The 26,362-nt window shown below is 44.5% G+C and overlaps 1 protein-coding gene across 2 annotated transcripts in view; it reads left to right on the forward strand.

Moving 5' to 3' along the window:
* PITPNC1 (phosphatidylinositol transfer protein cytoplasmic 1) overlaps positions 1-26,362 on the forward strand; it is a 264,780-nt gene that overhangs the window by 222,705 nt on the left and 15,713 nt on the right. For both annotated transcript variants that reach the window (XM_040244932.1, XM_040244931.1), the window contains exons 7-8: positions 20,957-21,112; positions 24,367-24,430. In XM_040244932.1, the coding sequence (XP_040100866.1) occupies positions 20,957-21,112; positions 24,367-24,430 (220 nt within the window). The remainder of the gene's footprint in view (positions 1-20,956; positions 21,113-24,366; positions 24,431-26,362) is intronic.

Raw genomic sequence — 26,362 nt, forward strand, 5'->3', positions numbered from 1 at the left:
TCTTCGGCGCTCAGCCGAAGAATTGATGCTTTTGAACTGTGGTGTTGGAGAAGACTCTTGAGAGTCCCTTGGACTGCAAGGAGATCCAACCAGTCCGTTCTAAAGGAGATCAGTCCTGGGTATTCTTTGGAAAGAATGATGCTAAAGCTGAAACTCCAGTACTTTGGCCACCTCATGCAAAGAGTTGACTCATTAGAAAAGACTCTGATGCTGGGAGGGATTAGGAGCAAGAGGAAAAGGGGACGACGGTGGATGAGATGGCTGGATGGCATGACCAACTCGATGGATGTGAGTCTGAGTGAACTCCGGGAGTTGGTGATGGACAGGGAGGCCTGGCGTGCTGCGATTCATGGGTTCGCAAAGAGTCGGACACAACTGAGTGACTGAACTGAACTTGGAAATAGAAGAATTTAAAGTCCTGAGGATGAATGAGAGTGAACAAGCATAAAGTATAATGGGGAGGGAGTTCAGGTCCTAGTATCACATTAGGACAGTAGTATTTGGAGATCAGGGAGAGGATGGAGAGGCCCCAGGAATCTGCAAAGATCTGGGCAGAGAATTAGATGGAAAAGAAGAAGAGAGCACCAAGGAATGTAAGTTTCAAGAGAAGAGGGCAAATGGTTATGCTTAGTGCTGCTGAGAAATCAAATAAGATAAAAATGGAAAACTGTCCCCAAGAGCAGTGGCTCTAAACTGAAAGCATCCTTACCCCACAAGGATGCTTACAATGTCTGGAGACATTTTTGGTTGTCACAGCTTCGGAGTGCTACCAACCACTAACCACATTCTAGAATGAACAGGACAGCCCCCACAACAAGAGTTGTTGTTTAGTTGCTAAGTTGTGTCCAACTCTTTTCTGACCCCATGGTCTATAGCCCGCCAGACTCCTCTGTCCATGGAATTTTCCAGGCAAGAATACTGGAATAGGTTGCCATTTCCTTCTCCATGGGATCCTCCCAACCCAAGGATTGAACCCGAGTCTCCTGCACTGCAGGCAACCAGATTCTTTACCTCTAAGCCACCAGAGAATCCCAACCCTCAGTATGCCAAGGCTGGAAAATCCTCCCCTGAAAGTAAAGGTCATTGGAGATTAATTGGATTTCATTCATTGGAGGTCTGGATTTCACTCATTCATTCATTCATTGGTGATCTGGATTTTGCTCTCACACCCAGAGCCACCCCTGCCTGTCCTAGAATCTTAGGGTTACTTAATGGATGTGGGAGAAAGGGGCCCCAGAAGACTCGACCCTGTACATCTATCAAGCACTGCTTCCCAAACGATCACCAACCTACATTACATGTAGAATTTTTTCTCACTCTCTCTGGCAGTTAGACCACAAAAGAAAGAGTATAATTGGGAATTGCAATAAAACTATAGGAAAAGTGTGTTCCGTGGGATTCCCTTGTGACCCAAACGCACCTTCATTCGACTTCTAGAATCCAGATTGCTGTATGAACCAACCAGAAGGGAGAGAGCGAGTTTCCAAGGCTGTTTGGGTTGTGTGTCATTAGCCAGGGACTGAGAATGAGGGATAGAGATACCAAGGGAACATTTCATGCAAAGATGGACACAATAAAAGAAAGAAATGGTATGGACCTAATAGAAGCAGAAGATATTAAGAAGAGGTGGCAAGAATACACAGAAGAACTATACAAAAAAGATCTTCATGACCCAGATAACCACAGTGGTGTGATCACTCACCTAGAGCCAGACATCCTGGAATGTGAAGTCAAGTCGGCCTTAGGAAGCATCACTACAAATAAAGCTAGCGGAGGTGATTGAATTCCAGTTGAGCTATTTCAAATCCTAAAAGATGATGCTGTTAAAGTGCTGCACTCAATGTGCCAACAAATTTGGGAAACTCAGCAGTGGCCACAGGACTGGAAAAGGTCAGTGTTCATTTCCAATCCCAAAGAAAGGGAATGTCAAAGAGTGCTCAAACTACCACGCAATTGCACTCATCTCACATGCTAGCAAAGTAATGCTCAAAACTTTACAAGTGAGGCTTCAACAGTACGTGAACCAAGAACTTCCAGATGTTCAAGCTGGATTTAGAAAAGGCAGGGGAACCAGAGATTAAATTGCCAACATCCATTGGATCATTAAAAAAGCAAGAGAGTTCCAGAAAAATATCTATTTCTGCTTTATTGACTATTCCAAAGCCTTTGACTGTGTGGATCACAATAAACTATGGAAAATTCTTCAAGAGATGGGAATACCAGACCACCTTACCTGCCTTCTGAGAAGTCTGTATGCAGGTCAGGAAGCAACAGTTAGAACTGGACATGGAACAACAGACTGGGAAAGGAGTACGTCAAAGCTGTATATTATCACCGTACTTATTTAACTTCTATGCAGAATGCATCATGTGAAATGCCAAGCTGGATGAAGCACAAGCTGGGATCAAAACTGCCAGGAGAAATATCAATAACCTCAGACATGCAGATGACGAAGAAGAACTATGGCAGAAAGTGAAGAAGAACTAAAGAGCTTCTTGACGAAAGTGAAAGTTGGCTTAAAACTCAACATTCCGAAAACTAAAATCATGGCATCCGGTCCCATCACTTCCAGCGAATAGATGGGGAAACAATGGAAACAGTGACAGACTTTATTTTCTTGGGCTCCAAAATCACTGCAGATGGTGACTGCAGCCATGAAATTAAAAGACTCTTTCTCCTTGGAAGAAAAGCTGTGACCATCCTAGACAGCATATTTAAAAGCAGAGACATTACTTTGCTGACAAAGGTCCATCTAGTCAAAGCTATGGTTTTCCCAGTAATCGTGTATGGATGTGAGAGTGGGACTATAAGGAAAGCTGAGTGCCAAAGAATTGATGCTTTTGAACTGTGGTGTTGGAGAAGACTCTTGAGAGTCCCTTGGAGTGCAAGGAAATCATACCAGTCAATTCTAAAGGAAATCAGTCCTGAATATTCATTGGAAGGACTGATGCTGAAGCTGAAACTCCAATACTTTGGCCACCTGATGCGAAGAACTGACTGATTGGAATAGACCCTGATGCTGGGAAAGATTGAAGGCAGGAGGAGAAGGGGATGACAGGGATGAAGTGGTTGGATGGCGTCACCAACTCAATGGACATGAGTTTGAACAAGCTCCGGGAGTTGGTGATGGACAGGGAAGCCTGGCGTGCTGCAGTCCATGAGGTGGCAAAGAGTTGGACACGACTGAGCAACTGAACTAAACTGAGAATGAGGGAAACAACCAGTTTAGAAGTCAAACCATATCCAAACAAATTTCTCCTCTGTACACTGTAAATAATTAACATCCTTCTCCCCGCACAAGAGTTTCCTTTTAAAATGAAATCAAACCTTGTCATTTTCTGCCTAAATGCTCCATCCCTTAGTATGGACCTCTGCCTTCTCCCCTTTCTGACACTCACCACCTCTATGCCTCTCAGTTGGAAATCTTCTAGTCATTAGAGTTCCGTCAAACGTGACTTCTACTCTGTGGGCTTCCTGGGCACCCCACTCCCTACCCATTGGAGCAAGAGCTTTGGTCTGTGGTTTCTAGATAATGCTAGCTGCACAAAAACAAGGGCTGTCTTCTTTATCACTGTACCCCAGCCGATAGGATAGCACCAGCGCATAGCAGCTGCTCACAGAACAGTTGTTGAATGGATGAGTGAAAGCCATGGGCTTTATTTTCTTTCTTTTAGCAGTGACAATCTCAGAATGAGTGCCATCAAAGAAAATGCATTTGTAGCCATTAAGCTAACAGTTGTGCATCAGTTCCATATATATATGTATGTATTTTAATCTGAGGTCTACGGCTTTATGAGCTTTTTCTTCCAATCCATCTTTATACGTTGACTATGTCAGCATCATAAATAGGAAACACATTTTCTGCAGAGAAGGCTGAAATGCTGGTGGACTCAATTTGTTCTGAGATTTTTGAGGTTTATCCATTCAGACCAGGTTTATCTGGGTCACTACTCAGCTCCTGTGTGTCCCTCTCTCTCTCTCTCTCTCTCTCACACACACACACACACACACACACACTGCCACCCAGGACTAAGCAGGGGGTTGAAGTATTTTCTTTTCTTTTTCCATTTGTCCCTGGAAACCTCCAAACCACATGAGAGGCAAGAATGCCTCTCTCATTAAGGTGACTGGAGCTGGAAATTTTCCTTGGGGTGCCCTCTGTCTGGTGGCATAAGAGCCCACACTGACCAGAGTTTTAGCAGAACTCGAGACTCAGAATCCGCTGAGAGCCCAGCCCAGTACTGTCTTTATTTTCATTTTGCCACTGTTTCCCAGCCACATCAGGGTCCTTGAGCTGCAGCTCCCAAGAGCCTCTCAATCTCAAGTTTTTTGCTCTCCTACACGTAGCAGGACTTTGCAGGGCAGCGCTGCATTGTTAAAAAATTAGTGTGACTTCTCAGGCACAGAGGGCACCTCCATGAGTCTCCACGCAGCCCCGCCAAGGCCCTGAGCCCATTAGAATCATAAAACTCTTTGGATCAAGTCACTTCCGCACCACCCAAGCAGCAAAGACGAAGTGAAGCCAACATCTGAGCAGGTTGTACTTGTTATGTGGTTGACACGTGGGTTCTTTCCTCTGCCAAGATGTCCATCCCTTTGATGCTCTGCCAAGATTTCAAGGTGAAGATCCCAGCCCAGGAAGGAGGAACTGGAGACGATAAGTCATAGCACGCGCTCAGAGGACACGGTCAGTGAGCCCACACCTGCTAAGCTGAGCTGGCCGTTTGGGATGAGGGAGCAAATCTCGACAACCAGCCTCCAGGATTGGTCGAGCCTAGACAATCTCCAAAAATCAGGCTTAGGGAGCTCTGACTCAGAGGCTTTTGTGTTGGCTCAAATCCAACCCTCTTTCTCCTCGATTCACTGCAATCGTTTTTAGTTTGATTTGGTTTGATTTTTTATTTTCTTGGCCTTGTCCCATGGCATGCAGGAATCTTAGTTTCCCCCAACCTGAGGTCAAATCCAAGCCCCCCGCATTGGGAGCACAGAGCCCTAACCACTGGACCATCAGGGAAATCCCTCATTTGCATTTATTAAGTGCTAACTGTGTGCCAGGTTCTGTGCTAGGCACTGAGGCTACAAAGGCCATAATCTCACCAGTCTCCACCACTGTTTGAACTTGATCTTCTTTTTTTTTTTTTAATAGAAAAAGGAAATTTCTCCTTCCTTTTAAAAGATGTAAAAGAAGTCTCCATTTTACCAGTGATAAAGAGCACAATAATTCTAATGGAAAAATTAAAGGAACTCACAATGTTTTAAACTTGGGTATCAGTGAAGGAGAATGTGAGACCATCTGAGAAGCAAGCAGCCCTGGTATAATTGGAGGTAGGAAGGTACAGGAAGTCTTAGGCAGGATTTGATTTAGAGCTTTCCCTTTGAGTTGGTTAACTGGGGTACTCTTTGGAACTCAGACTCCAGGCCCCTGGGTTAGAGTTTTTCTGAAGTAAGAAATCCTTGGCAGCCAGTTCATTGGTCTCACCGATGTAAATACCTGCTGGGTTGTCTCTTAAGGGAGAGAGAAGGGAACAGAGATGTGTCTTACTTTTCCAATAACTGTCAAGGGTGAGACATTAAACGCTTTTTGCTGAGTACAACGGACCCCCAGAAAGGGAACAAAGAGATGAAATGAGCAAATATTGTCATACATAGCTGTACCCTTCAGTACAAAGTGCTTCTTTCAAATAATTCTGCTCCCTCAAATTAAAAATACTTTCATGTCAGTCTATATCTTGGCGGTTGAGGGTGGTCAGAATTTTCAGTTATCTCCAAATGGACAGATTTAACACAGCTGCCTCCCGCTGGGGTGCATGGTGCAGTTCAGTTTGTTGTTGTGTTGTTATTATCATCTTTTCCCCTTTCCCTCTGTCCATCTGTTTCTTACTGAGACTATAACACAGCTGTTTGGTGATGGGCTCCAATTTACCAGTGCTCAGCGCCTCTGGGAGAATAAGAGCTGGCTGCCCTCGCTGGTGTGGGGCAAAGCCCCTGCCACCAAAGTGCTCCCTGATGACAGCCACCAAAGCCAGGGCAGGAAGTCTGCAAGGAGAGGGTCGGAGAAGGGTCCCCAACCTGCTGCATCACAGGGTCTCCATAAGGCCAGTTCCATTAGAGACGGAAGCTTGTGGAGGCCTCTGAACGTGGCCAGAGCGGTAGATGAGAAGGAAAGCCCTGGGGAAAAGAACGTTCTTCAGGGGAGCTTCTTTTAGCCTGCTTCCTCCAAAGCCTAGGTGACAACACAAACGCCTCCAGTGGTCCCAGGAGGAGAACGTGTTGACCATATTGTCATTACAAAGGCCCTCCTGATCGTGCAGGACAGTGAGTCGTCTCCTGGGCAACTGCCTTTCCTTCCGCTTGCCCTCCCTTTTGCAACTTGGATAATGTCCTGTTCATTAATCTAGGTGGATGGCACTGGAAAAGCAATAGTTAAGCCTCCCAGTGGGAGGCTTCGATGATATCTGAGTGGCTCCCTTTGTGTGTGGGAGTGGTGATCCCATCACCTTAGCCAGGAAGGCTTGGTCCCAGCAAGGCTGCAGAGAAGTCTGCCATTCCCATGATCTTCGAGAACATATCCTCTGTGAAGATGCAATGTGAGACCTTCGGTGTTGACACAATGAAAAGTAGGACACCCTCACCTTTAAGAAGCCCGTGATCTGGTTGGGAGGATAAAGGCTGACAGCATAAGCTAAGTGACAGCCTAGCCTCAGGAAGCAGGAGAAAGGCCTTCTCACCATGTGGGATTCACTGCCTGAAAATCCCCCTGCTCTGCCATTACTGCATGAATTAAGAAGGGGGCAGCCCCATAAACAGAAGTGGTCAAGGAGGGCTTTATAGGAGTAATGAAATCTGAACTGGGCCTTTAAACAATGTCAACTCTTATTGTTTATCTGTTCACAAAATAATTCATGATCCTTGTTTTACAAAAAAAAAAAGCCCAGGATTTTCCTGACGGTTCAGTTACGACTCCGTGCTTCCAGTGCCGGGGGCACAGGTTCGATCCCAGGTCAGGGAACTAAAATCCCACAAGTTGCAGGGTGCGGCAAAAAAAAAAAAAAAGCCCAACATGACATAAATGTGTAACATCAGAAAAGGAAATGTCCTGTGTCCTAATCACGGAGTTAGATGTTGTTGAAGTTGGTATTTGTTGGTTAAGTATGGTGTTCATACTTAAACATAACACTGTTTTATAAAATTGAGCTCGTAGGATGCAACTTTGCAACATTCATTTTCTCAATAATGATATAAGCTTTCTGTCTTTCTGAGGCAGCACACATCTCTCTGGAAGGCTCTGTAACAACTGTATAATGTGCCGGTACACAGTTATGCCATACCTCTGTCTGATGGACTTTCAGAGTGTTTCCATTCTTTTGCTGTTACAGAACTGCAGCAACATCCTCATGCTACATTTTTTTTGGTGTAGTTTTAATATCTATGTAGCATACTTTCTAAAAGTGAAATTGTTGTATTGGGTATGCACTTAGGGAGGCCTCCCAGGTGATCACAGCCACTGGGCGTGATCACAGCCACTGGGCTTCATCAGCACCACTGATTCACCATTTTGAATCTCTTCTTCCATTCAAATGAGTGGATGGATGGAGAGATGAGATGAGATGCAGTGAGATGATGTGACAGGCAAGGCATTAACATGCCCAGTCCTGGCACATAGGTAACAATTAGTAAATGTTCCCTTCTCCCTGTTTTGATGCTGGCGTTGAGATCTGCAGATGTGTTGCTGGTGTGGTTGCTCAGCAGAAACCAGGTGTCTTTGGAAAGTGACCGCCATGAGTGGGGCTGTGGACATCAGTTTGCATGTTGCTTTTTACCTGTTGACATGAATGGAGAAAAGAAGCAGCGAGTTGGTGTCAGTCACTCCAGTTCACAAGATGACAGAGTTTGCTGCATGCATAGCAAGATCCTTCAGAAAATAGAGCCATTTGTACAGCTGAGACTTTTTTTTAAATGTGTTATTATTACTTCTGTTATTGTTTAACCTGAATTCAGACTGGCATGTGCCTCTGATAGTTCACCAGCTAAGACACTTTAGAGGTTACATTTAATGTTTTGTTGTGCCAAATTAGGATACTCTGTGGCCCTGGGGTCCAGGATGCTTCCCAAGGCGGTCTGAGCATTTTATCAACTGATTTCCATAAGCCTTTTACCAGGTGTATTTTACTTAATTTTTTAATTAATTAATTATGGCTGCGCTGGGTCTTTGTTGCTGCATGTGAGCTTTCTCTAGCTGCAGCGAGCAGGGGCTACTCTCTCTAGTCGCAGGGCATGGGCTTCTCATTGTGGTGGCTTCTCTTCTTGCAGAGCATGGGCTCTAAGGTGTGAAGTCTTCAGTAGTTGCAGCATGTGGAATCTTCCTGGACCAGAGATCAAACCCATGCCCCCGGCATTGGCAGGTGGATTCTTAACCACTGAACCACCAGGGAAGTCCCCAAGTGTATTTTAGAAGAAGAAGAGTTAAGACTTTAAAAGAAGGAAGCAGGGTCCAAAGGGCCCAAGGCTTTCAACCAGAAGTGAACGGATGCAACCAAGCTCTTCCTCACTCCCATCTCATGGAGAACCTCCCCTGTGTACTTTCAAGAAAGCAGACATTAAAGCCACACTTTGCTCAGAACTTGGGTCACCTACATCAGCCCCTGCTATTTTTTTTGTCTTATTAAAACACCAGAACTTCTTGACCCTTAGAGCAGAGTTCCCAAATCAGATTAAAACCCCCTAAGGAGCTTCCAAAAAATGTAGATACCCAGAACCCTCTCTGGACCTACCTAACCAGATGCAGTAAGATGGGAAACAAGGATAAATGCGCCAGGTTTAGGGGGGAAGAAAGCCTCCGAGCAGAGCATCCCAGCCTTTTTCATGGCATGGTGCACATAGAAAATGATCAGTTTTGACTGGCGTGTCAGGGAGCTCCTCATCACAGAGGACCACCCGCGAGGTCAGGAAGCCCAGTCTTCTCACCCCAGGGACCAAGGGAACCAGTACCTTGTCACATCTATTATCCATTCAAGGCAAGGAAATTCTGCCTAGAAGAGATGCATTTACCATGGTCACATTTTAGAAGCATTTTATTGTTACTTAATTTTGTAGAGGCAAAAGGAAACAGCAACGTAAGCCTGGAAGACTGCCCATTCCCCTACCGAGGGAGGGGTCAGTACCTTTGAATTTCATTCCATCTGTTGAGAATCTGATCCCATCTGTCATCTGTAGAGTCATACTCAGTGCCTTCCTTGCCAGCCAGTAGTGGTTTTATAATATACATTTGTGCAGTTTTCTCCTAAGTTGCTTCTGAGTTGGGGGCCGTCTTCGGATCATCCAAATTTATTTTCTTTAATTAAAAACAATAGTCAGTGTCCATCAGGTCCTCTGGCTAGGTCTAGCCCAAGCCATTTCCCAGCTAGCTCTAAGAATCTAGAGCTGTGACTGGGATGATGGAAGTGGTATTTTTTTCCCTTGAGAAATAAGACCTGACCCAGTGATTGCCTCCTCCACTTCTTCTAATTTTTTTGCAGACTCTAAGTGCAACTAACTGTTCAGCTTCTGCTCCAAAAATATCCAGGAAAGAATAGGTGCTATTAAGTTGCTTGTCTTCATCTTTTATTGTTAAGGGACCCAAAGAAAGACATACAATTACCAGCTCATTAACTTGGGCCTTAGAAGTTTTAATAGATTTCTCACCGAATTGCTAAACCTGACTTCAGAGGGACAGGAACGAACTTTCGAGAAAAAGAAAAGTCCTTGCTAAGTTGTTTTATTCACTTATATCCTTTAACGCTAACTACAAAATAGAATAGATATTGTTTCCATTTTACAGATAGGGAAACTGAGGCTCAGAAAGTCTCAGTAGCTTGCCAATGTTTCAGGAAGCCTTGATTCAAATTTCAAAGATTGTGCTTCTCCTGCCCCATCAAGCTGGCTCCTTCAGGCAAAGCTGAAGGTACAGACACTGTTGTCTGTCTTTAAAAAACACTCTAGATATTTGTTTCCTTCTGAAATGTAATTCGCTAACCCCGAATCTCAACGACCCGGTGAATGGGGAGTCGCTGGGAAAGACAGAGTAAGTAAGAGGAAAGGCCTTTCCAGTCCCTTGGTTACCCTCTTTAGCTTTTTTTTTTAAATATGTATTTATTTTGGCTATGCAGGGTCTTGGTTGCATCACTCGGGATCTTTAGTTGTGGCATATGGGATCAATTTCCCTGACAAGGGGTCAAACCTGGGCCCCCCGCATTGGGAGCATGGAGTCTTAGCCACTGGACCACCAGAGAAGTCCCCCTCCTTAGCTTTAATGATCTCATGAAAGTTGACTCCCCATCTTATAGGTAAATAATGGTGATTGAAGCAAACCTTGTCTGGAAAAAAACAAAACCTGGCCATCCCACAATTGAATAATACAGGAGCCCATTAAAGGCAAAATAAAAGTCACAGCCCCTAAAGCAAACACCCACCAACTTCCAATTTGGGCAGCATTCCTCCTCTTATTTTTATCATCCCCACAGCAGTCCTGTAGTTAAATAATTTGCCCAGGTTCACACAGGTAGTAGTTGCTGAATCAGAAATTCCCCCATGGGTGTCTCATTCCACAGCTCTTGTGGTCCCCCACTCAGTTCTGCTCCACAGAACCTACGGCCCCACAGAGGTGCTTCTCGAGCCCAGTAAGCAATGACATGAAAGTGAACATAGGGGGCACTCAGTCGTGTCCAGCTCTGTGACCTTCTGGACTGTAGCCCACCAGGCTCCGCTATCCATGGGATTCTCCAGGCAGAATACTGGAATGGGTTGCCATTCCCTTCTCTTGGGGATCTTCCCGACCCAGGGGTCGAATCTGGGTCTCCTGCGTTCCAGGCAGATTCTTTACCATCTGAGCCAGCAGGGAATTCAAATAATGAAGGTTGAAATAGTACAAAGAATCCACTCTTCATTTTTACCTGCTTTATATACTGGGATTCCAAATAGTGTTTTTTATAAGCTGCAGCTTGCAGTTTTTTAGTTAGTTAGTTAGTTTTGGTTGCCTCCAGTCATGGTTACAGCGTGTGGGCATCTCACTAGTTGTCGGGTGTGGGCTCCAGAGCCCATGGGCTCTGTAGTTGCAGTGTACAAGCTTAGTTGCCCCACAACATGTGGGATATTAGTTCCCCAACCAGGGATCGAACCCACATCCCCTGCATTGGAAGGCATATTCTTAACCCCTGGACCACTAGGGCAGTCCCCTAAATAATATTATATTTTGAAAAACAAAATGAGTTCCAAAGCTAAAATAAGTTTGAAATCTATTCCAGCTTTAACAATGGGAACCTTTTCTTGCCTCCAAATACAGAGCTTATTGACTATCTCTACCCCAGTTTCTGTTCAACAAGTTGGAGGTCCAGGTTTCCCAAAATAATACCATATATGAGGAGCAAGCTTAGATTCAGGGGCAGTGAATCCAGTGCTGATCACTGTTGCTATGTTGCAACTCATCAAGAATATTTGTTAGTCTATTATCAGCTTTTGATTTCAGGAACTTATGCTATCTATGGGCCAAATTGTGTATCCTCAGTATGGATAGATGATATGCTTGGTCATGTTTCATACCGAGTGTCCCAAGAGCACAGCTAAGATCAGAGTGAGTGCGGACAGTCCACAACATGCAGTCCCAGCTCAAAGTCTGCCAACAGAGCCAGGTCCTAATGGCACTCCTTTCTGGGAAGAGCTTGGCTTCCGGGCTATTAGGAGAGCTGGTGCCTGGCCTCTCACTGTCACATGTAGTAAGGCAGGGGATCCTCTCCTGGTGGGCCCTTGAATAACTTTACTGGTTTTGATTAGAGGTGATTTAATACATAAAAAGTCATCTCTGCCTGAAGGAGCAGACTAGCTTTGTATAACAGGATAATAGGAAGCCATCTCTTGTTGCTCTGGAATTGGGAACCAGGCCCAAAGCTGGGGACAAGGAGAAGTTGTAATTCCACATTGCCCAGCAGCTGCTCATCAGTGAGGTCAGGTACCCCAGGACTGGCCCAGGTGGCTCAGCTGGTCCTCTTGCCGTGGCACCTGGCTTCCGTCTCTCCTCCATTCCCAATCCGTGTTTGGAGATGGGGGAGGGGAATTCTCAGAGTCATTTGGGGTATCCTTGCCTAACCCCAAAGCCATGTGAAGGGAGTATTCCAAGAGAATTAATTACAGAAATTGGAGTGAAAGTGAAAGTCTCTCAGTCATGTCCGACTCTTTGCGACCCCATGGAGTATCTGGTGGAAAAAAAAAAAAAAAAGGCTATTTGCCAAGCTGGGGACCTGCAGATCCGCACACAACTCTGCCATCTCATGAGTCTGGGGCAAGGCTGCAGAGTGGCCCTAGAAATTGGTAGGGGAACGTAGAGACTGATTGGTGCCTGCTTCCCATCTGGAGATTTCTGAAGGAGGAGGCTTGTGGAAGGAGCCCGTGGCAAGGACGCTGAGTTAGAGCTGTGGAGAGAGAGTCTGGAAATAGGAAGGAGGCATTCTTTTGGACATTATACAAAATGAAGATAATAGCATACTACTTGAGAGGTTTTGTAGTGAGGGAATTTCTGTTTGCTCCGAGACCCACAAATTCTCCAATTCTCTGATACCAACCAGGTGTCAATAATTCAGTTCTGACCCTTCCCTTCTTTAGCGTCATATTGCACAAGTTCAAGGAACCAGTCCTACAAGACCACCTGCACTTCAGATACCAGTCACAAGCCCAAGGCCACCACACTATGGTTGTTTCTCCCCTCCTCCCACAGCATCATCCTCACATTCAAGAACTTGCCGGGAAGGCTCACAGAACTCAGGAAAACAGTTGATCTGCATTTACTCGTTTTGTCAGAAAGAGTACAGTTCAGGAGCAGCCACATGGATAAAATGCATAGGGCAAGTATAAGGGAGGGGGGGTACAAGCTTGCATGCCCTCTCCAGGCATGCCCCCTGCCACCCGCGGCCCCAGCACAGAGATGCGTTCACCAACCCGGAAGCTCTCCAGATCTCATTGTCAAGCGTTTGTATATTTCAGTCACCAGCCTCTCTCTTCTCCCCACCCCAGAGGACAGCCGACTAAACAATCTTTCCGAGACCCAGCCCTATCTTGAGGCATCTAGGGACCACACCCTGAGTCACCTCACATATATTTCTTCTATCACAAAGATTAAATAAGAGAGTGTACCCAAAGTGCTGGATCTAGACTCTGGTTCCCAGCAAGTATTTGATGAGCATTAACTCGTTTCCTGACTTTTCCCTCCTTCCATCCTCCACTTTCTCCTGACCACCTCTCTCAGGGTTCTCTTTTGCCTTCATCTTTTCCATGGCCCCTAAAAGGCATCACCCTCAAGGCTAGAGACCTTTGACTACTCAATGGTTTTGTGGTTTGCTCAAATTTTCCATTCTCGGGCTTCCTCTTCTTCAAGTAGAGAGTCTTGAGTTTTTCTGGCCCTGAATTAGAACCGAGAAGGGCTCAGAACACCCACCAAAACACTCCCCCCACCACCACAGCCACCTTTTTCTCTGCCTTTCTGCATGTCAGACACACCTTCTGAGTCAAGTTCCTTTAAGAGAGTCGCTCTGCAGAGGACTAGCACAAATCACTCTGCGCGTGCTGTACGGGCTAGTGCCAAGAGCAAATGCTTTAAAAATAGCACTTTAGGTATTAACTGCTAACAAAGCAAGAAGTGGCTGCTTCTGGCCACAATTTGCATTTAGGGTTTTATTTTTTTTAACTGATGCATAGCAGGTGACCTTTCAGTAAAGTTTTTGGTCAATTTTCAAGTGCACTGAAAGCTCCTTAGTTCTATTGGGGTTTTTTTTTTTTTTAATACCTTTATGAGATCCAGCTCATGTACCATACAATTCACCCATTTAAAGTATAGAATTCAGTGGATTTTAGTCTATTCACTGATGTGGGTAACCATCATCACAATCGAATTGTAAACATGTTCACCAGCCCAATAAAGAAACCCTGTATGCTGTAGCTATCACACCCCCTACTCTTTTACCCTCAATCCCAACCCAGCCCTAGGCAGTCACTAATTTTCCTGTCTCTGGATTTCCCTGTTCTGGACACTTCATATGAATAGAATTCTTTAATATGTGGTCTTTGGGGACTAACTTCTTTGAAAGCTGTTTAATTTTTCTGTGCATCCCTTTTAGGATTCAAGTTCAAGAAATGTTCATCCAGGGAATCCCCTGGCAGTCCAGTGGTTAGAACTCCACGCTTTCACTACCAAGAGCCCGGGGTTCAGTCCCTGGTGAGGGAACTAAGATCCTCCAAGCTATGCAAAAGAAACATTGGTCCAAATTAGGGGCTAAATCGTAACCTGATCGAAAGGGCCATTCATTAAAGGGGAATGAAAATAATACCACCTTGGAGTCTTCAAGAAAAGTTCCCAAATGCAGGAAAAAAATATGATGTCTTTCAGATAGGTTAGTTCATCCTTACTTGAGGGCTGAGCATTGTAGTTACATATTGTAGCATTTCCTAGCCAGTGACTGCTTAGCCCTTTTTCATTTAACATTTATCAAAGACTTCTAATTTCAATTAACAGGGCAAGCCCCTGTTGGCTATAGTCCTTTGTGGTTCAGATTGAAAGAGTAATTAATGACAGAGACTTTATATCTCAGTGAATGTCGGCCAATAATATTGCCTTGGAGATGCAAGCTGTGCTCCATCCAGGCTGAGACCTCCTGTGGGTTTCTCCTTGCACCTCCCAAGTATGAGACAGATCCTGACAAATGCAGGGACACAGTTTCACGTTGGCTGCACTAATCAAAGCCCTTAGCGTCATCTTTGTTCTGCTTTGTACAAGTGCGAGATAGATGAAACCCGAAGGTGTGACCGACCTCCGGGGTGAGGAAGGAGGAAGCCTTCTAAAGAAGATGCGCCCGCGCCGAAGGAAGCGTGGCCAGTATGGTCCATCTGGCCCCGGGGAGAAGCCCTGGCACCAGCTCAGCTCCCTCCATACAGATGGGCTTTAACAACAAGCGTCCAATTTGCCATCTGCCAGGCCTAGGGAGCACCGATGAGATTCAGAGCCAGGGCTCTTGCTGTGGATGAATTTAGAAGCCCCCAGCCAGAGGAACTTGCAGACTGGCGCCTTCCCAGCTAGCCAACTGCAGGGCGGAGCCCTCAAAGCAAGAGCATTGACTGAGTAGATGAACACGCTATGGAGGAGTCAGAGGGGAACCTAGATTTCCCTTGTGAAAACCTCTCTGACTTGGTGTTAGAGGTTGACCTGGGTGCCCCCCAAAAGAGATATGTTGAAGTCCTGACCCTCAATACCTGAGAGTGTGACCTTATTTGGAAATAGGGTCTTTACAGAGGTAATCAAGTGAAAGTGAGGTTCGGTGTGCCTAATCCAATATGACTGTGTCCTTAGGAAAGGGGGCAGTTTAGATGCAGAGACAGACATACATAGAAGGAAGATAATGTGGAGACGCACAGGGTGAGCACCGTGTGACCAGAATATACATCTGCAAGTCAAGAAACACCAAAATTCTCAGCAAACCAAACCACCAGAGCTAGCACAGAGGGGCAAGACAGATTCCTCTTCACAGCCCCCAGTGGGAACTGATCTCACCAACACCTTGATCTCAGACCTCTGGCCTCCAGAATCCTAAGAGAGTCCATTTCTGCTGTTCAAGCCAGCCCATTTGTGGTACTTTGAACGGCCACCTTAGCAAACTTACGTACAGCTGGGTTCCCCGTTAGGGAAACATGCTCCATCCTCGCTGGGAAGATTACTGAAAGGAAAGGATTGCATTTATTTCTGTGTAGCTCTCAGCTCTTCAGGAGGAAAGCTATTAACAACCCCGAGGATGCTCAGATTGTCTGATGCAAGGCTGGCCCATCCCGACATGGGGAGATAGCCGCCGAGGGTGTCCACCTGCCAGGGAAGCTCCCAGCTTGGATAGACCATCTCCTGTGTGTGCCCTCATGTAGTTTCAGAACCTGCTGTCATCAGTACAATCCCTTCCTCTAAGGGAGCAGCCTACAATGGGTCAATCTGCCTTGCTCTCTGCTTTGTCAACTTTGTTCCTGAAACATAAGAGAAAGAAGGAAAGGAAATGAGTCTAATATGGAAGACTCATTTGTCCTTGGCCCAGAACCTAGTCATAAGCATTCAATAAGCAGAAACTCTCTTCTTGGGATTTCTTTCACCACCATCGTTACAGACACTGGTAGGCAACAGCTTCCAGAAAATGGAAATGCCCAGCTGCCTCTCACTGGCACAAAGACACCAGCATGATGGTGGACGGCCATGTTTTTTGGCAATCATTTTTCTATACACTCAACCACAGGATAACAATGAAGTAATGGTACAGCGCTTCAGATGTTCCTGCTTCCTTTCTTCTGAGGAGCTTCCTGACATTTGAGGAAATTGAGCTGTGGTATCCCTCAAGGATATTTCAGCGTCGTGTGCTTCTTATCCCCTGTGTCTCATATGTCACCTGTTGGGTACTGGGCTGTGGACTTCCCGACATTATCCTGCTTAAGCCCACAGCGCAGCAGCCCGCAGCAGTCCCACAGCGGAGTTAGTATTAACACCTTCATGCCGATGAGGAGACCCCAGCTCCCCTCTGACAGACTGTGCCAGAATTTCAGATGAGAATCTTCATAGTCTAGATGCAGGGAGCCCAGGTCTGGGAGTCGGTTTGACCTGAGCTTGAGTCCTAGACTGTGGATACGTCAGCTGTTATCTCTGAACGTCAGGCTCCTCGTTTGGAGCACAGAGATGACACTTGTACCTTAGAGTAGTGGTTAAACTCGGTACCTGGGAAGCTTCTGAAATGCTGGATGCAGAGACCCCACCCAAGACAAGTTTGATCAGAGGCAGTGGAGATTTAACCTTACTCCTCATCCTCCGAGGTTTGTCTCACAGTTCTGGACAATAGAAGTTCTTAGTGACAGTGGGGCTCTAGGGGAAAATCCTTTCTTGCCTCTTCTAGCTTCTCTTGGCTCCAGGAGATCTGTGGTTTGGGGGGCCTTTTCCTGTCCCCTTTTCTGGTGTGTAAGGAATAGACTTTAACCTCCATGACCTTCCCTGAGTCCCAAAGGGCAGATTCTAACCATTGCAAATCATTCAAAAAAACTAAGATGATCGCATCTAGTCCTATCACTTCATGGCCAATAGATGGGGAAGCAAGCAATCCTAAAGGAAATCAATCCTGAATATTCATTGGAAGGACTAATGCTGAAGCTAAAGCTCAATACATTTTTGGCCAGCTGATGTGAAGAGCCGACTCATTGGAAAAGACCCTGATCCTGGGCAAGATTGAAGGCAGGAGGAGAGGAGACGACAGTGGACAAGATGGTTGGGTCATGTCACCGACTCAATGAACATGAATTTGAGCAAGCTCCAGGAGATGGTGACAGACAGGGAAGCCTGGCGTGCTGCAGACCATGGGGTCGCAAAGAGTCGGACATGACTGAGCAACTGAACAGCGACAGTCAGGGAAGGGAGGGGATGCAGCAACAGGGAGGAGACCACCTGAGGCCAGACTAAAGGAACCAAAGAAACTCATCAGGAGACCATCTAAGGTCAGTAAAGGACTGTGGGCTCTGCATACACCCCATCCTTACTGCAACTCCACCCTTAAAGCATTGCTATAAAACTCCTCACCAAATCCTCCCAGGTTGGAAACTCACAATTTTTGAGGCACAAGCCCACTTTGCTCCCCTCTGCCTAGCAAAGCAATAAAGCTGTTCTCTTCTACTTCACCCAAAACTATCTGCAAAATTTGATTCAGCACCGTTGCACAGAGGCCAACTTTTCAGCATCAAGATGAAGTCAGAGATTTATAAATTTTATTTTAAAATAAGAAAACCTGGAAATCAAAGTTTAAAACATAAAACAATCCAGTTACTTTATTAAAAATAAATAATATAACTGAGCTTGAATCAGAATCAAAATACTATATGAAATACTCTACTATATGATACGAAATACAATCAGAATACAAAATACTATAGCCAAAGAAAGAAACAAACTAGAAATTTTAAAAATAAAATTTTTAAGTTGTAAGGAAGGTCAACTGCTGTATGAATGGGACAGTTTAGATATTTATGTTCACAAACCCAAGTGAGAGAATGAAATTTGAAGGTAATGATTTCAAGAGAAATGAGTACTTGGAGACAAGGTATGAATAGAGGGTAAGGGGTAGACTGTGTAAAGGGGGACATTTGAAGTGATCAGAATACTTCGAATAAGACCTAGTGGTTGGGTTGGATATAAAAATTTTTTATTTGTATATTTATTTATTTTGCTTATTGTCATCCAGAGGCATTCAGCTGGATGTTCATTTCTGATCTTGAGTTTTGAATTAATGGAGTCCTCTGGTAAATCCTTCTCCCTTACTTCCCTCTAGCTCTTTGAGAGTGAATCCCTAATTATAGGCCATGTATGAGATTTACTAGATGAAATCAGCAGCTGTGGATATGACACCAGACTCTCAAAAAATCAACACACTGTTGCCATAAAAAGCCCAATTGTTAATTGCTTCTTTGGCATCTGGCTATAACAAAAACACCCTTTTTCTGTTTAATATTAAAACTAAATGTAGTGGAAAGAACATCGGGCTAGAACTAGGGGAGGCTAGTATTTTTGTCCCAAACCTGTTACCAAGCGCCTATGGTTTGAGGACAAAAAACATTTCTTTCTTTGAGGCCTCAGTATCCTTATCCATAAAACCAAGGGTATGAAGTCAAATTACCACTTCCAACTGAAAAATCCCATTCTGCCTCTTGAAAATACAATACACTCTTCTAACCTTTTCCCAAAGCTTTATTTCATGATAGCCTGATATCCTTTTACACTTTTGTAGTTCCATGAGGAAAAGGAACCACACACAAATGTGAGCGTCTCCATAGTTTTCACTCTGCAGGCAGTACTTTTCTAGTCTTTCTCAGATCCGAAGTTTGCCGTGAGGCCCCACAAGTTTTAAGGACTTTGGAAATGCAGTCTACCAGTGTTTCACATTTAATATTGCAGAGCCTTATTTCACTCTTGAGATGTCTGGAATCTACACGAAGATTCTACAATAGGTATTGTTTCAAGTTCCGCAGTGGTCAGCGGAAGGAACAAGCTGGGGCTAGTCCATGAATCAGGAACTAGTGCTGGGAAGGCGAGTGTGGGGTGCACCCAGCTGACCCAGGGGCCTCCGTCTGCAGGCCTTTCTCAGGCCCGCTGCACAGGACCCGAGACAGATGAAGGCAGCTCAGGCCACAGCCACACTTGCTTTGTTTGCTGGGTCCTTTGTCCCTTACATGTCTGGGTTGCCAGGAGCTTTGGCCTCTTGCTTTCAACGGCTTGCTGGCTCTGCAACTATCCTTTGTTTAGCCAGTTGCTGCCTGGAGTAGGACAGCGTCACTCAGGTTCATGAGGGTTTGCCTTTGTGTATTCTGACCAGCCACAGTGTGGCAGCCACGTCTTTTGAGCCTCAAGATAGTTGTTGGGGAGCTCATTATTCACCATCATGTCCCTCTTGTGGGAAAGTCAAAGGGCAGATGGGGAAAGAAACAAGCCCCCCCTGTTTAACTCCAGCTTTTGCATTTTAAGTTGCAGGAATGGCCTGGCAGCTGTGCATTTCCTCGCGTGTAGTTTTTGTGGCTGTAGCTAATGGTACGAACTTTTGGAGAGTGCTGGCAAAGAAAAAAGCAGCATTCCTTCCCTTTTGTCTTTGGAGATCCAGTTATTACATCTGCTTGGAATCCACATGATGTTTCTGTTTTGTTCTTTTGCTAAGTAACAGTTTGTTCCAGAATTTAGCAGCTTATTGGAATTCCCTGGCGGTCCAGTGGTTAGGCCTCTGTGCTTTCACTGCCTGGGTTCAATCTCTGGTTGGGGAATTAAGATCTCACGAGCAGCATGGTGTGGAGAAAAAAAAAGAAGGAATATATAAGCCAGTAATAGGATGACTGACTAGCCATTTAGGAAAACAGAATTTAGTGATTTAAAACAACAGTGTGGTAGTTCTCACAATTCTGCCATCTCAACTGGGCTTAGCTGGACAGGATCTCCTGTTCCTCATGGTATAGGCTTGAGCTGAAATATTAAAGATGGCTTTATCACTCGTGTGCCTGGCTTCTCAGCCAGAATGAGTGAGCCTCTCTCCATGTGACCCTCCATGTGGCAGGCTTGGCTTGGGCTTCCTCACTCCATGATGGTCTCAGGATAATCAAACAAGAGATTTTGCATTGTGGCAGACTTCTGGTTTCCAGCTTCTCTTAAAGACCCAAACTGACACAGTGCCTCTTCTGCCACATTCTTTTGGTCAAAGCAAGTCAGAGACCAGTCTAGATTCATGAGGAGGGGAAGTAGCCTCCACAGCTTGGTGAGAGGAGCAACACGCAGGCACAGTGAGGGAGGGAGTGAATGGGAGCCATCTTTGGAGATTATCTCCTGTAATCTGGTGGTATTCTCTTGATTTATTGGTCTCCTCTCTTTGGTCCTGCTGGCATTTTGTGGTGTAAGAACACAAGTCAGGCAGGAAATAGTCCCATTGTCTTAAACATCAGATCTTTTACCAGTAATTCCAGGGTGCTTTGGAAAGGCATTGCTGTCTCTTCCCTGGACTGTAGGGCTGAGCATCAGAGGCTTCACTGACTGCCTTGGGAAGTACAATAATGGCCAACATCAGTTGAGCACTGGCTATGGACCAAACTCTATGCTTATGCCTTTTTCATATATAACCTTCTCACCATAATCTTCCCAGGTCTATACCTATAATTTCAATGGCAGTTCCTGGGTTGGTTCAGGTGATAGCATGGCATAGTTGGTACTGAAGATTCAAAAATGCTACTTAGCCACACTCGAGATCACCACCCCTCCCCTCCCCAGAAGCACTCATTTCCTTGAGGTACTTATTATGGTGACTGGTTTCTTTCACTTAGCTTTCTGTATTCATTTATTTCATAACAATGATGGTTAAACTTTTAAGTTATCATTTCTGTGATATATTGTTTCCTCCAGGATCCTAAACACTTCAAGTCAGAGAAGACAGGACGGGGACAGTTAAGGGAAGGCTGGAGGGACAGTCATCAGCCCATCATGTGTTCCTACAAGCTGGTGACCGTGAAGTTCGAGGTCTGGGGGCTTCAAACCAGAGTGGAACAATTTGTACACAAGGTAAGTGAATGGTTGGTAGTTCCTGGGCTGTGGGCACAGTAACTGTCTTTGTTGTGAGCCACAGTGCCCAATGCCCAACAGATGTATAAGCACTGAACCAACACAAGTTACCTGCATCTAGAAAACCCTGTTTCCATGAAAATGAATTTTGCCTACTGTTTAACTTTCTTCTACTAACAGATATTTTACACTTCATCTCTCATTTTGTGACTTCCATGTCTATTGGGTGAGTATACTCAAGAAGTTGGGCTCTCAAAGTATGGTTCTCTCGGGCTATCCTAGTTCCAAAGAGAGGTTCTTGTACTTGGTACTTGGGCACTCAGGTTCCAGGCAGAGGCACAGGGTTTATTTGTGTGCCCTGCCCCCCAAGGATAGTCCTCGCTCAAAAGATCCTGCAAATGTAGACACCTGAAGTAAAAGATGCCCCAAGAGGCAGAAGAAACCCCAGGGGTCCCATTAGATGACATACCCCAGCATTTCTGCCCTTTTAATAACTCTGTTACCAAAGAATTATGGGCAAGCTCAAAACACAGGTTTTAGTTGTACACCTCCTTTGGCTAAACATGCTAATTTTGTAGCAGGAACCCATTTAGTGATGATTTAAGTTTATTGGGTGCTTCTAACATAACTCTTCCAGTAGTCATGTATGGATGTGAGAGTTGGACTATAAAGAAAGCTGACCGCAGAAGAATTGACGCGTTTGAACAGTGGTGTTGGAGAAGACTCTTGAGAGTCCCTTGGACTGCAAGGAGATCCAACCAGTCCATCCTAAAGGAGATCAGTTCTGAGTGTTCATTGGAAGGACTGATGTTGATGCTGAAACTTCAATACTTTGGCCACCTGAAAGGAAGAGCTGACTCATTCGAAAAAAACCCTGATGCTGGGAAAGATTGAGGGCAGGAGGAGAAGGGGATGACAGAGGATTAGATGGTTGGATGGCATCACCGACTCTATGGACATGAGTTTGGGTAAACTCCAGGAGTTGGTGATGGACAGAGAGGCCTGGCGTGCTACAGTTCATGGGGTCGCAGAGCCAGACGCAACTGAGCAACTGAACTGAACTGAACATAACTCTTATCCTCATGGAAATTAATTGGAAATGCAGTGCTGAGCATTGCCCTTTGTAACTCCTATTTTCATGAGAATAAGTACTATCCAAGTTGTCTCTACATTCCAGATAGGCTGGATATCTGTTTATTTTTCCATTTAAAAACTGATAAAGAATAGCTTTCTGAAATTCTTTTGGGGGCACTGGAATTTAACCTTAATGCACTGAGCTGTTTGTTACTTAGATGGATTTGTCTACTGAGCTTGGAGAGCCAATTGATAGTAAAATGTGTAAATCTTGAATTTGGGTCCAAGAAATAGATTGAACTTGCTTTCCTGATAATAGCAGGGCCTAGAGCAAATTTGAGACAGAGAAATGTACTAATCTGCTGAGCTCTAGAATCCGTTTTTGCCCAGCCAGGGGTGAGAGCCAAGTGGCACGCATAGAAATCAAGTTCTGGGACCTGCTGTTTTCCTGCTGTGTCCCAGTTATTAAGAAGGAAGAAAGTCCAGGCTCCCAGAGTAAATATTTTCCAGCCTCAGCTTTGTGTCTGTCTCTGGCAGTCTATTCTTGACTTCCTACAACATCCCACCTTTTTAAAAAAAAAACCAAATGATCTCCTCTTACTGGGGCCCCTACAATAGTATGTTTCATTATCTCATCTTCTCACAAAACATATTTAGATTGCCACAGGGGTCATTGTGTTTCTTTTCTAGTTTTGAGAATCCGTTTCTTTAAAATACCTGTAAGAATTACGCTCTAGCAATAGGCATTCCCATTGCCCATTTCCAAATATAACGAAGTGTCACCAACACCCCCAAAACACACCTGCTGTGGCACATGGGCCACTAATGAGAATCTGAGGCTCTTCTTTGCGTGGGTTTCAAGTGCCAGGGATGCCTTTCTCTAAACACCTTTTGTTTTTGAAGAATCTATTCACAGTTAACGGGGAAAAAATGTTCGAAAGCGAGCCATTAGCACATTATTGGATTCTTGTTTCCAGCAGACAGCTGTGTTGTGCTTAATGCAATAGGGCGTATTTACTGACGCCTCAATGCTGTTCTTTTAATTCCATGAATTTGACACACTCAGCACTCAAGTGTGCATGGCTTCATGTTGTTTCTTGGTTTCATTATATGTTTCCTCCTTCCAAATCATAAAAGCCTCACTAGATATCCATAGGCCTGGAATAATAACCACTTCATTATGAAGGCTTCCCTTGTTTCTGCAAATTCACTGAATTAAAATCCTTCATTTCTTGAAACATGCTCGAACCTTCTACAAGAGGTTTTTGACAATTGCTAGATTTGTTTATCAGGAGGAAAGAAATGTTGGAAGGAGAGTACTGAGTATCTAAGAAAGGTAAAAAGGTATGCTGTATTTATAGTGATAGAAGGCCAAAAAAGAATGCCATGAAATAAAAGCACATAAATGGTATAACACACAAACTCTTTGCAATTACTTTTCTTAATCTTCTATTGCCATTATGTGTCACCATAAGAAATAATTTCATTCCTTTCATCTCCAATCAAGTTCATCATTCCCATTATGTTCTACTCTGATTCAGGTCTCTTATTTCATGACTTTCAATAATAGTTAACATAATAGCTGACTAAACTGCTCCCTCCTGTGACTTCTAATACATGAAAGCCAAGCTTAGAAAGATATCTACTTATCTTGAATCCCACACCTTCAATTATTATTTTTTTAATTACCAATATATAGGATACTTCACTAGAGAAGAGAGAGTTTTAAGTGCTTTGGTCTTGGAAGTGATTTTCTATCCAAACAAATGTGCTTGATTTCCAACATTTATGACCTCCTGGCGCCTGTGAGATGCACCCTTCCACAAATGGAAAGTAGAACCTGTTTTAGGTAAAGATAAATGAAGAGAAAAATCCAAGGGTGATCAGCCCTGGAGACTCATTCCAGTCACTGTTGTGTGACTGCCAAGTCGTTGTCATTATTTTGAACAGCTTCCAGCCTAACTTTCAAATAAGATAAAGAGATTAATTTACAGCGAGTATATGTACACCATGGGAAAGGGCTGACAGTAAGTATGCCTCCCTCTAATTGTCATCCCATATGGACAGAGGGATGGAGAAATTTGTAACTGTCAGGTTTCCTAGAATTGGAAACCATTCCTTTCCCAGATCGTTTTAATCAAACCTGGTATTCTGTCAACTTCCTTCTTTTGCTTTTTTAGGTGGTTCGAGATATTCTTCTGATTGGACATAGACAGGCTTTTGCTTGGGTTGATGAGTGGTATGGTAAGTCAACTCCCCCAAAATCAGTTATAGAACAACTTCATAACACATTGGCTTGGACTTTCAGTCCATCTGGCTTCAACTGCTACCTAGAAAGACAACAACAAAGGCAGAGCTATTGCTTCCTGTATTGAAAATAGCGTTGTCCGTGGGACATAATGAAGAAGAATGTAATGGTAGAAGCTTGGTCTAAAATAACCACAGCACTTAATTATTGACTAAGTAGGGCCTCAGTATGTTTGATGTTTGCATGCTTGATAGTGCAGGGTTCTGTAATCCTCTGTTGGACTGGCTTCAAACCCCTCTAATTTATCCCAGACCTCAAGATCAATGCTGCCTTGATCTTGTTGTTAAGCATCATATCAGGTGAAAGCAGTCCTTTGACTCAAGTCCTTTGAAACACTCCCTCACTAAAAATATAAGAACTCTGCAAGGATTCAAGGGCAAAGAAATTGGTGACCCCTTAATTGTAACTGAGACTGTTGTTCTAGCTTTTTAAAAAATGATTCGAGAAGAATTAAACCAGTTCTCTATATTTCCAGTAAGCGAAAAGAAACAAGGTTTGTTTCATCCCATGATGGATGAACCACACTTCCCATATCTGCAGCGCTATCATTTTGTCCACGTGAATCTCCTACATTCCCAGAATCAGTCATCAGAGGCTTGAGTCCTTGACTATAAAAAGAAACAAACACACCCAGTTGGTGACTTGGGTCAGATCTGATTGCCTAATGAAAATGCTCTTCTCTTTGGCCTTTTCCTAAGTCACATTGAATTTGTTCTCAGCATAACCTCGATTGCATTTTGGTGCCTTTGTATCATTGTTTCACCAGTGCCCTCTCTCTTCTTAGCTGAAGGCATCAAATTTAAAGTGAAAAGTTACAGTGGACTGAACAGACAAAGACAGTGACTGTTAGCTGTTTCTGAACCATATTTTTCAAAATCGGGTTTTGTAGGCTATGGGTGTGCTTTTTTTTTTCTTTTTCTTTTTTTGCAGTTTTCCCAGATCCACATCTTCTGAAAAGCAAATACATCTTTGCCTCTTCCTTGGTTTGCCCAAATGCAGACCTCTAGAAGAGATGCTTTCGAAAAATCACCATTTGCTTTCTCTTAACCACATGCCCGTGGGCTTCCCTAGTGACTCAGTGGTAAAGAATCCGCCTGCCAATGCAGGAGACTTGGGTTCAATTCCTGGGTTGGAAAGATCCCCTGGAGAAGGAAATGGCAACCCCCTCCAGCATTCTTCCTTGGAAATCCTATGGACAGATGAGCCTGGCGGGCTACAGTCCATAGGGTCACAAAGAGTTGGACACGACTCAGCAATCAAAGAACAACAATAATAACACCCCCCCAGGACCCGGGATGCTGTTCACAGGCAGCACTACACCAACTGGCCACACTGTCACCAGTCTCCCCAACACTTCTTTGTGGTTGTCTGTTGTGAGATGGGAGGAGGGAGAGTCTCCTGTGATTACTTCCCCAGATCATTAAACAGGTCTTTCTGGTTGTTTTTTCTGGGGAGCTTTTCACAGATTCCTAGAGGGACACCCCAAAGGTTAACAACTGCTGGTCTCCCCCCAACTTGCACTCGTCCACACTCCTGACATCCTAAGGGAATTTCAAAAGGATAATCAAAGAATAATAGACTCAAACTGGTGAGAAGTTTGGTCAGTGAACTGAAGCCTGAAGAGCCAAAACTCAACCATCTTGAAGACCAGGAGACAGGGCAACGTAATAGATTTCTCTGGAATACCACGAGGCCTTCGAGGACTTTTCAGAAAAGGCAGCATGAAAAAGGGAAGCTGCACCCTAACTAAGAAGACAAAACACTGCAAGCCTGTTAGAGGCAGGATAAAGGACGAGAAAATGTGGGCGGGCGTCTGGTAGAGGAACAGCTGGAGTGCAGAGGACAAGGGCCGATTTTTTTTCCGTCTC

The sequence above is a fragment of the Oryx dammah genome, unplaced genomic scaffold, assembly GCF_014754425.2.
Source record: "Oryx dammah isolate SB20612 unplaced genomic scaffold, SCBI_Odam_1.1 HiC_scaffold_8, whole genome shotgun sequence".
NCBI lineage: Eukaryota > Metazoa > Chordata > Mammalia > Artiodactyla > Bovidae > Oryx > Oryx dammah.